Genomic DNA, 12439 nt, shown 5'->3' with positions numbered 1-12439 from the left:
TATTTATTAAAAAAATACTTTATCACAATAAACTATAACAAATAATATTAAATACGCGGTTTTATATGTAATTAAACTAAGTTAATAAATAAATACATTAATTAATTATTATTATTATTAATATATACACACAAAAACATCGATAATAATTTACATATTTATGATTCACGTGTTTAAATAAATTAATTTAATATTATCAAGTTCATTGTTGTAATACCCATCAATTCTCAAACGTATTTTGATTAATAAAAATTGTGTGTGTATGTTTTATACTTGTTTTGTATATGTTATAGTTAAGAAGAATAACCAGCTATTTAGGTAATGACGTCATGAATCCACTAATTAAGCAAAGTAATGGTCAAATTGTAGAGTCAATTTAATCTTATGAGATTTCATTATTCGTCATATTAACTTAATAAAGTTAGTCATTATTTTATAGAGCCTATTGAGTTTTATAATTTAAGAAAAGTAAGGAAACAGTATATTTCTTTTAGATAACTTTTATTTCTGGAATATCATCTTGGACAAACGTTTAATATAGACGTAGAATCGATTTTTCAAAGCCTAAAGAGGATAGGCTAGCGCTTGTACGACTTATGAATGAACGTAAAACATATAGTTATCTTCCATATGTATTCAACTACAATGTAAATATAATAAAATGCCTTAAGGCCCGCATAAAGTAAACAAATATACAATTAGTAAAAATTTATTTAAAAAACAAATTATTTTTAATTATTATTATGTTATGATGTATTAATTATTTTTAAGTAGTAATTATTTGTACTCAGTGGCGTAACTACTTTCGATTTGGATGTGTGTAAACTTGCAAATACTTGTATACTTGCATATACAAATATAATTGTATGTCACGGTTGATGTCATTCAAGACACCATGACACTCTACACTGTTTTAGAAGTAAATTTGAATTGATTTTTTAAAATGCAAAATACATAAGGTAAATAGTTTTTTTTTTTTTTTTTTTTTAAATAATACTTTCTTGGTGTAAATCAGATACTAATGAAACGTATAAACTAATTTTTCAAATTTAAGACAAAAACCCATTGACAATATAATTTTATACATAATTTGCATAAGTTTTCCAATTTTTAATAAATGTTAAAAAAATGGTTTTTGCGTTTCAAGGGAAGGAAAAAGCAGCGGGGTCCGAGTTCCTTGGTCTGTTTGTTCTTTCACTGAACACAGTGAAAACTGGTAGTTACGCCACTGTTTGTACCTACATTTATGTTGTTAATCTATCTACTCATTGATGAAAACCAGTAACCTATTTATAATTAGTATATTAGTCCGCGGAACAGCACCCCGTTTGTTAAATGATTATTACATACTAGAAAATTTGAGAATGGCTTCTATATAATAGGCATTATAGCACCATTTTCAGCATTTTCTAATACTACTTTAATACTACTTTGAAAATGTTCACGATTGTAGTTATTTTGAAAACTTTTTTTATTGCTTTAAAAAAATTACAAAATTTTGTAAATATATATGCCTGGATAACAACGGGATACTATTACAGAGAGCTATATCATGTTATATGTATTACTAACCAACATATTCAGTGGCACACTTAAAAAATTTTTTAATCTTCTCGAAATTTGAAACAGCTATGTCTATATCTGCAAAAAGTCACTCACAACTTATCCCGACTATCTTACACTATCTTGTTTTTATATGTTTAAAAACATACATGATTTCACTACCTATAGCAGTTAGAAATTTAAAAAAAAAAAAAAATTAATTAATTAATATCTTCTCTTTTCTTGATTGGGGTGGATACAGCAGCCAATAGAGCCACTTGGAAATCTCTAGACGAGGCCTTTACCTTCGATTAACGAAGAGTTTTTGCTGCTTAGTTTATTTAGCACTTTAAGATAGTAGTATAATTAATTTTATTTGTTTGAAGAGTAAACATGTTTTTGTAATTTTGTTTAGTAAGAAATATAAGGTTTTTTTATTTTATCTATTTATTTATAATAGCTTCTCTTTTATGTTGGAAATAATTTTTGAATTGATAAAATATTTCACATAGTACCTATCTTTAAAAAAGGCTATCGAAGTTCAATTTGAAATGAGACATCTTAATTATTTATACAAATAATACCTAATGTCTTATAAATCATAATATTCTCAAAAATATAAATAGATGTAGTACAATCAACTGGAGTTTTCACCCCTCATTTTCTACAAAAAAACAAAAATTTTGGTGACAAAAAGTTTGATTGGTAGAACCCCATCAAAAAATTTACATCTCGACGATTTGAAATATAAAAGATGTGTTATGAATTTAAAGAACAAATTTTCTATATGAGAGTTCCCCATGCTCATACCTTAAAAACGAAAAATCACACGAAAATGAAAAATAAATCTCAAGAAGAAAAAAAATCGCTCTAATGAATATAATTTAGTTCAAAATTTTTGATTTCTTGCTACAGAAAAATTTACTTTTAGTGTTAACAAGTTGGATCTTTAAGGGCACTATGTACAAATACTTGCAAATAACTAAAAAATAATTTCTTTCTATAAAATATTACAAAACTCGATTAACAACACATTTGGTTTTTTGCACAATGAGCCAATGATGATAACTTTATTTAAATCCGACGCGACGAAAAAAATAATTTTCTTAATATTTCATTATTTATTAATGGTTTTAGTCTAAGAGCTAGTGGTTCTTCCGATACCATAAAGATGAAAAACCCGTATACCATAAAGCTGCAAAAATTTTTTATTATCGGTTCATTAAGAAAGTACCCTTCAAGTAAGCATCGCGGCTGCGTCATCATCCCTTAAATTTTTTTAAGCCCACTTTCACAAGGTTACAATTTTGCCAGCGCACTTTGATGGTTGCAAGTATGTGCTAGAAAATAGTAAAGTTTTCAGAGAAGTAGTAATTCATAACCTGCTCCCACAAGGTTGAAATTTGAAGGAATATCCTTTTAATAGTTTTAAAAGTATGTGTATGGAGATGCCGTTGATGCTTCACAGCAAAATTTAAAGGACATAGTAAATTTCCATGATATTGATGGATTCTGTCCTTTTTTGGGCCAAAAGATATTCCTTTTTTTACTAAAAACTTCATGACTTTTTTAGTTATGAATTGGATCAATTTTACAGAAGAATTTCAAGGAATAAGTTTTCATATTTTTTTAAAACATTTTAAAATCCTAAATCAAAAATTTTAACTTTCAACGAAGTTTTTTCGTTACGCACAAGGGCGTAAAAAATAGGAAGTGCACTACATATTGCACAGTCCAAAATTCAAAACTTCAACAATGTACGGCCTACAGAAATCGCGTCGAAAACATTCCAAATGGAATCAGAGATATTTGAAATGAATACTTCCGATGAAATTTCAACAACAAATTTGTTCACGATTACAATAGTTCCTTTAAAATTAAGGAAATGTTTAATGAAGTAAAATCATGAAATTAAAAAAAAAATATTTGGCAGACTTTACAATAATAAATTTCCTAACAAGAAATTTTGTTTATTATTTAAATTAGATTATAAAATCACAGAAAGCGTGTTAAAGTTAACAATAAATTATTACTTATTGTTGCCCAATGAATTATCCAAGTTTGTTACCTCGAATGCCGAAAAAATCGAAAGAAACTGTGAAAATTTTGCCTTTTTTCAGATTTTGGTGATTATAGCCCTAAAGGACTAGTTTTTAAAGTAGACTAAATTTGCTACTATATGAGACCAGAATTGTCTCTCTATAAAACTAATAGTTTCCGAGATAAAGCCTTTCTAAGTTAATTATTTTTTCTAACTTCACAATTTTTTGCAATATTCTGTCGTTCAGATTAACGAGGGGATACGAAGAGTCAGGGTCAAAAGTCATTCAGAATGACGAAGCGTATTGCACAAAAGTTCGAAAAAATGATAAGCTTTGGAAGGCTTTATCTCGGAAAATATTAGATCTACAGAAACAATTCTAGCCTCATATATAAACAAACTTAGTCTACTTTAGGAACGTCCTAAAAAGGTACTATTAAAAACTAGTCTTTTAGAGTTATAATCGCCAAAATCTGAAAAAAGCCGGAATTTTCTCGGTTTTTTCGATTTCCCACAAAGTTGCATTCGACTCTAAAGATCATAAACTTGGATTGGACCAATATCATATACAAAAAATCAGAACTACCGGATTTGACGCAAACTACCCCATACTTTCAGGCAACAAGGTTACTGGATTACAATGTCTGGGTTTTCAGAGTATAATACTGAAATAAACTGTAATACTGAATTATAGTGTAACAGAGTGACCACTATCACCTTATCGTTAATTTTTTAGGTTTTTAAAAAGCTTCATCTACTTACTATAAAAAATTGTAAACAATATCCTACATTTTCAATTCAATTACCTATAGCTAATTCCGCGACCACAAAAGTCAATGTCGGTTTTTTGTATGTTTGTCTAGTAACTTTCATTAATTTTTTATAGTTTAAAAAAAACAAAAACGTTTTTAAAATCTCAAGGATATTTTGTATGGTATGAAACCTGCTAGGCCACATTTATTATAATTTATAACATTTTCTTATGATTGAAAATTTGTCTTAATAATAAAATCATTTAAAACAAAAATGCAAAATGCTTTTGGCATAAAATACGTAAGGCTTACAGGGAGGGGTATTGCTTAGTTTGGCAAAGTTTGATAAGGGGAATGAATATTGCCAATTTAATTTGTTTGAAAATTCATTGAGGGGGGTCAAGAAATTGTGACGTTATATTTGTAGGGGTAAGTAAATATGACGCAGCGTTGCGAGAGATGGTGTTAAAAAACACGAAATTTTGCTTGAACTATTTAATAAATAGCCCCTAAGGCTGGTAGTAAATTTTATTTTTAAAGTAAAACAAAGAGTGGGTTATATTTAAGATTTTAGTCATGTTCACATGTTTTTCCATCCACCGGTCACTGGTTCACCTTCATTCTCAGGTAATTTATTTATTTTAAAATTTTCTGAAACATCTTGGAGCTTCTCATAAATAAAATAAAGAGCAAATGTGATAAGAAGAAATTTTTACGCAATAATATACCTTCGCACGAATACTCCGTTTAGAAAAACTCAAACGTGAAGCGTTACATTTTGCTCAAAGTATAAATTCAAGAAAATTTCAGCTTCTCCCACCATTGAATTAACAATAATCTGCTTGCTACTCCTGAAATCCAGAGTCGATTTTGTGAACATTTAACATAAAGTTGGCAATTTTTGAGTTAACAAGTGAAAAAAAAAAACAAATTACTGAGTTAATTATTGAAATAGCATGTATACTAGACCTTATGGTGGTACATTTTCACTCAAACCACTACAGCTCCGGGAGAAAAAATTTAGGATAGTTATATTGGGCTACAATTGAAGCCATTTAAGGTAGTTCCTCCGCGACCGTCCAGTCAAAAAGTTTTGGACTAATACTATCATTCAGTGCATTAACTGTACTATGACTATTATACATATACCATATATTATTTTCAAAAGACTGTAGTTCCTCACTACTGATTCTAGTATACATATAAGCACACACACTATGACATATGCCTTTAACATTAGTCTTCATATCTTTTCCACAAAAATCATCGCTAAAACGAGTTATTTATTTAAGTTTTTTATCGAAACTATATGGTAAATAATTTTTATTTATATATTTTCTAAATATAGTATTCTACATTATATTAGTTTTTCATAGAGATGGTGGACGTCATTCATTGGTAAATAAATATAATATTTGTAAATTTGTGTATTTTTATACACTTCTCCCATGTACACGTACAAATTGCGTCACTTTTAATTGCTAATATCTCATGTATGGCATGGTAAATCATCTTCTAATTTTAACAGCAAGTGTATTATGAATTAAATATTTTATATTCTGAGTTTTGAGAAATTCTTGGAATATCACTTTCGTGTAGGTACTACCTTAAATAACACAATTTTTTTTTTTGCTTTTCGCTACTGACCTTTTATGCATTTTATTTAATATCCATAAAGAATTATAATTTTGATCGATTTGAATTTTATGATATACAAATAAATTATTTTTAATAAATCTGAACTTTTACATGTGTACATTCTGTGTCACAAAAAATACACGTGTTATACCTATAACATTATATGTATATGAATTACATGTGATGTTATATTAATAACAATTAGAATGGTTTAAGTTTTGTGTTTATTTTGACTTATAAATATCCTTATCTACAGGTGGTTTAAATATCAATGAACTACAATCATACAACTTTTCTTTCTATTTTTGTATATGCTTTTTTATTCATATCAAAACACTAAGCTATACACACAATAAAATAACTCAAATTTTCTTTAAATATCTACGAAAGAGGAAGCTCTTGGCCCAAAATTAATGGGTTTCAAAAAAAATCGATTTTGAGAACTTAATGGCGACATCAAAATACAAAAAATTTAATTTTTTAAATCAGATCCAAATTTTATACAATTTTGATAAACCAATAATGGAATCCCACTTAATTTGGGTCATACTTTTCAAATTTGTGGTCAAAATTAACCTAGTTATAATAGGTTTTAAGAATGTGGAGTCCTGGTCCCGTTATTTGGCACATATATGAGAGGTAGCGAAAAGCTTTTTGGAAATTCATACCCAAGGAGTAAAAATGAGGGTTGAAAGTGGTATGCAGTGAAAGCCGTGGGCAAAAACTAGTTTATGCAAAAAAATTACCTATAATACGTTTATTATGAAACTACATGTTTTCTATCAAATTATTATCGAAATATCAATCCTTGGGGGAAAACCATCTGTTGTAAGAATCTATTTAGATAGAAAACTCATTACATAAAAATTATTTTTATGCAATACTTTTGAATATTATAATTAATAATTATTGTGCGGCTATAATAATTAATATACTGAGTAAAGTGTGTCGGAAAAACCCTCAAGATGTATTTATTTTTGTTTTCTATCAAATTATTTAAGGCTTTCCATCATTTAACTTAAAAAAAACTATCTTGTAATTGTACCTCTGGCAATTTATCACCAAGGTCGCACATCACTCTCGCAAAATGTCACGTGTTTCATATAGACCAGTCGTAGTGAAGTCAAAATCATCGATTTCCGTCAAAAAATTGAAGAGGCCAGTTTATTGACTATTTTTATATAAAAGAAAGTGTGCTGAATACGATATTCCTTAGGTAGAAAAAATCAGAGAGAAATCGTTAATTTGGACTTAACAATTTAACGTAATTTGCTTGGCCATTCATTAATTACGTAAGCATATGGGGGGGGGGGGGAGTTGAAACTTAATATAAGAAATAATGTTTGTACATTGCGAACTTAAGTCTCTGTGCTATAGAATAAAAATCTTTAATTTACGTCAAACTGTGAGTTTTAGTGCAACTGATCCGTTTCTAACAACGTTTTATTATTCGGCAAAACGAGATTGAATTTTACGTAAGATGAGGGAGAGAGGTGGTTTCAAGAAATCTTATATATGCTTGGTGAGGGGGTGGTGATTCAAAAATCGTCAAAAGCATGCTTACGTAATTAATGAATGGCCCCTAGCAACTTAACATAATATACGTAGTACATTTTGCCAATTTAATAATATTTTAAGTCAACTTTTACAAAGACCGTTTCATCAAATAGAAACACACGCCAGTCTTCAAAAAGCTTGCGAAAATTTACAACACAATTGGTAGGTATCTACCTACTAAACCGTAGTAACAGTTTTAAAAAGTTTGATACTTTTTTACTGACTCACCTTGTATTATCCATAACTTCATTTCACATTTGTTTTTCATTTGAAATCAAAATTAAATGTCAGAATTTTATGCATAAACATTAAAATTACAAAAAAAATAAATAAATATGGATTTAAATAAATAAAAATGAGTAAAAATATGATACCAAAATGTCTCTAAATTATAACATTAATAAGATTCAATAAGAGAAATTATTTAAAAAAATGGAGCCTCAAGAATCCAGATCAGTACAACATACTTTACACAGAAAAATGTCCCAAACCCAAATATGCAGCGGTACAAATTTAATAAGTCGACCAGACATTAATTGTCAATCGAATAGTACAGTAACGGGAATGTTTGTAGCCGTTGATGGTGAAGAAGAACTAAAGAATTTTCGATTAAATGCAACATCAATTTTAAATATGTCAAAAAGTGCACCGCAAACCACTTACAAGATATCTGAAACTGCAGTTAATAATTCGGATACTATTTCAACCAGTACGGCTTACGATACCTTCTCCACATCTTCAAACATCAAAAACAACACAGAAGAGCTATCCAATGATACCCTAGGTAATTCAACGGACACCGATCGGACTTCTTCAGTTGAGACTGGTATGAATTCAATTTGATTTACAAACTATTAGAGCTAAGTTAATTTCGATTACAAATATGACCCAATTTTAGTAGGATTACATGCTTTGTTTATCAAAATTGGATAACATTTAGATGTGATAGGGCAAAAATAATTTTTTTGGATTCTGATGACGTCATAAAGTTCAAAAATTCGTATTTTTGGATAATACAGGCAAATTTGATCCGATCTTGTAAGAATTTTTTTTTAAACCCACTAATTTTGAGTCATTCTTTTCAGCTGTAATGTCAATTTTTCGCTAGCTATCACTTAAGTGCTTAATTCCGGGACCAGGACTCCACATTCTTAAAATCTCTTAGAGCTAGGTTAATTTTGAAAAGTATGACCCAAATTTAGTAGGATTACATGCTTTGTTTACCAAAATTGGATAAAATTTGGATGCGATAGAGCAAAAATAAATTTTTTGGATTCTGATGACGTCATAAAGTTCAAAAATTCGATTTTTTTGATAATACAGGCAAATTTGATCCGATCTTATTGGAATTTTTTTTGAAACCCACTAATTTTGGGTCATTCTTTTCAGCTGTGATGTCAATTTTTCGCTAGCTATCAATTAAGTGCTTAATATCGGGACCAGGACTCCATATTCTTGGAATCTATTAGAGCTAGGTTAATTTTGATCACAAATTTGAAAAGTATGACCCAAATTTTAAAAAAACTTTGACTTTTATCACTCATATCATGTTATTTTGTAAACATCTTGACACCCAAATTTTTTTAATAAAGTAGTTTTTTCTTCTGAAACAAGCAATGCTGCCGTAAGATCTAATGAAGACATCCTTAAACAATTCAATCTAATTAGAATGACGCATTATATTTTAATGTATTCAACCCTTCAAAGAGTATCATCTGCAATGTACAGTCCAAATAAAATTCAAGAAACCACAATAATATACAGCGATATTGTTAGTCATGAAGCAGAGGTAAAGATCATTATGGATATATGTTGTTCGCAATTCAGATGCAGGAAAGTAAACGGCGCATTAAATATAATCGAATTTCTGTTTAATTTGAATATGAATAAGAATCAAATATTCAATACGTCTGGTTTTGCAGTCGATAATATTCTTGATCGATCTTGGGTGGTAGTTTTTTAAATTCAAATACACTTTACGTTGCAAAAATTTCCATAAAAAGTCTAGAGATACTAAATCGAATGATCGAAAATGAGACATATTTCCGTTTCCTGGAATTAAGTGATCAATGAATTTCGACCACAATAACTCATTGAAACCTGTGATTTTAATCAAACAGAAGTCTTTATTTTACTTGGGCATAAACTAGTTGATAAATTTCCAATTTTTGTAAGTTAAAGTTATGATATCTCTTGAACACTATTCCCCAAAGTAGTGATGTTTTACTTTATGCGAACAGTTTTTGTCGGCCAATCTCTGGCATGTCATCAACTGAACCACTTGACTCAAATTTGGACACCAAATGTTCAATTGAGCTCTAATTTGGGCACTTTCGACTGAAATCATCACGTATTACAAACTGACGTATGAAGATATCCTAAAATAAATAAGGCGCTACTGTTGAATATGACATTTATTCACTTTCCTGCGCTGGAATTAGTGAACTTTAAAAAATAAATTTATACTAAAAACAATTATAAATTTTAGATGATGCCCTCAAAATCGTGGATAAACGTTTGTCGAATATGTTATGGTACAGAAAGCTATGAAGCATTAATTGGTCCATGTAAATGTCGAGGATCCATTGCGTTTGCACATCATTCGTGCTTGGAACGTTGGCTGCGCGAATCATCCCGAAGTCGTTGTGAGCTCTGTAGATTTAAATACCAAATAATTCGCACGCCTAAGTATGTTATTTTCTAAGCTATTTCATTTGAAATATATATTTCATAAAAAAGCAAACTGTGTAAAAAAAGTTAGACTACCTATGTGGAAATATTTCAGACAAAATTGACTTAAGAAGTCTGACAAATACAAAAGAAGAGTTTTTCACCCGTGACATCACTTTTCTAATCTGATTTATCTTTATAGCCACTATGGTCTTTTAATGTGGTTAAGTCTAAATTTGGTCAAATACATTTGTTGTTATTATATTTGCTCCTTACTTCTACCTAAAATTAACTCCTATTGTGGCATGTGAGCGTCCACAAAACAAAAATTGGCTGTATTATAGCCAGTTAAATTGGATTATAGATCTGTATGAATTCCAGCTTTAAGAATATTATTTTGAAAGTTTTCTACATTTACCTAGGTATAGTATGCTAAGAGGCATTTTGATTTGGATATTTGTCCCTGCCGAGCACAGTAAAGAACTATATAGTGATATTTTAGGATTTTGTCTTTATACACCAGCAGCTTTACTGGCTACGTATTTGTTATTGGTTTCCTGTGAAAGTGTTCGACAAATTATGATGATACGAAAATCTTTTGTGGGCAATTTAATGGCGTTTATTGCAATTACAGGTATTTAAAATACTTTTTACATATCCAACACTTCTTCCACTTACAGGCTAGTTTCCACTTTTATATCTCTATAATTCCATCCCTGTATATTTTCATAGCTAATTATTATGACAAAAATGAAAATATAACCATTTACTGAAAAAACTATGCAACTTAATATATTTATCTCTAATTTAGTTTATTTTGAAGGCATGGCATCTATTGATTTTGCGTATTCTACGTGGTTAATATTACGATTTCGAAAACATATGGAGTCATGGCATCGATGGTGGAGTAATAATTGCCATTTAACATTAGTAATACCACCTCAAGATGGACATTTTACAAGTTTATTAGGAAAATCAATTGAAACGTTCATCGCTAATCGATAATATAAATTGATAAGTAATATTAAATAACAATTAAAAAAAACTATTATGATAAAATAATTTTTAAAGAAATGAAATGTCTAATGTGCTCAATTGGATAATTAGCTTTACTAAAAAATTACATAATTATAAAATCGAAATGAAATATATTCGTATAAGAGGCTCGACTTATTTTATATTTAATTAAATGAACAATTTGGTTAATGTGCATGTTATTTGTTTATTCATATTTAAATTTATTTGCGTAATCACTTACAGAGCAAAATATGTTAAGATTAGAATAGTACGCCATATTTACCCAAAAAGTTTCTAATGCTAAATACTTAATGAGAGTTTCTACAATGTGAAATTGTCTGAACATTGCACAAAACAGTTTGAAATTTTTAAACCACCGCTCTTTCAATAGAGCGGCTGTGCTTGTGACGTAATGAAAAGGTCTATATTAATTTATTTCAAAGACATAGAATAGGCATGTTGACTAAAAATATTCTTTATCACCCACAGTCAAGAATTCTCACTGCACGGGAAGAAGTGAAGTTGGTTTTTTAAAAATCTATAGAAGTAGGTACGCAAAATATGAACGTTTAAAATTCTTAATTAAACAAAGAGGAAGATAGAGGTTAATGACGTCATTGTCCGATATCACCATAGAGACACATATAAAATACATATAAAAGTTTGTTTTGCTAAAAGGAGATGGGCAATAATCTTTGAAAGCTGTTAAACTTCTGCATTTTTTAATCAATTGTAATTTCACTTGCAAATTTTGTCATGGCATCAAGGCTAGTTTCACATTTTTATGCGTAATATGACAAATTCGAAATCAAGCAACTACCGTATTTATATTGCCTGTATACTGTATAATGCCATGAGGTTGAAGTTGAAAATTATTTATTAATATCGACAGTTGACAATGTTAAATTACAATACGTCTTAGGGTCTATAGTGCCTAGCTTAATCTTTACCCATAATACATCATTTTATTAAATATAAACATTTTACATCGTTTTTTAAATGGAAAAATCTTATAGAAAGAAAATATTGATATCTAAAATTAACCTAAGTTGGACATATAAACCGTCCTTATAAGTAGACCTTTTTTGGAAACTAGGCGTTTCCAAGGGCAAGACGTTTTTTAACGTTTTGAGTTCAATTCAACTGCCTTTGAAGGGTTTTCCCAAATATTCAACACTTTGAGTCTGTGGGATTTCAGTGTTAAATAATGCCATCTATGTTA

At 29.1% G+C, this 12439-nt stretch overlaps 1 protein-coding gene across 2 annotated transcripts; it reads left to right on the top strand.

Moving 5' to 3' along the window:
* Positions 1–7909: 7909 nt before the first annotated feature.
* On the top strand, positions 7910–11263 carry LOC123295755. Of its 2 annotated transcripts, none has more exons than XM_044877201.1 (5): positions 7910–8356; positions 9123–9319; positions 10019–10218; positions 10623–10834; positions 11024–11263. In XM_044877201.1, exons 1-5 carry the CDS (start codon positions 7963–7965, stop codon positions 11203–11205), a joined length of 1185 nt encoding a protein of 394 aa, XP_044733136.1. In that variant the 5' UTR covers positions 7910–7962; the 3' UTR covers positions 11206–11263. The 2 variants fall into 2 exon arrangements, with proteins under 2 accessions (XP_044733136.1, XP_044733135.1); XM_044877200.1 differs by having other exon boundaries at positions 11012–11263.
* Positions 11264–12439: the final 1176 nt, after the last annotated feature.

Source organism: Chrysoperla carnea, chromosome 3 (genome assembly GCF_905475395.1).
Source record: "Chrysoperla carnea chromosome 3, inChrCarn1.1, whole genome shotgun sequence".
NCBI lineage: Eukaryota > Metazoa > Arthropoda > Insecta > Neuroptera > Chrysopidae > Chrysoperla > Chrysoperla carnea.
This window is presented reverse-complemented; position numbering and strand designations above follow the sequence as displayed.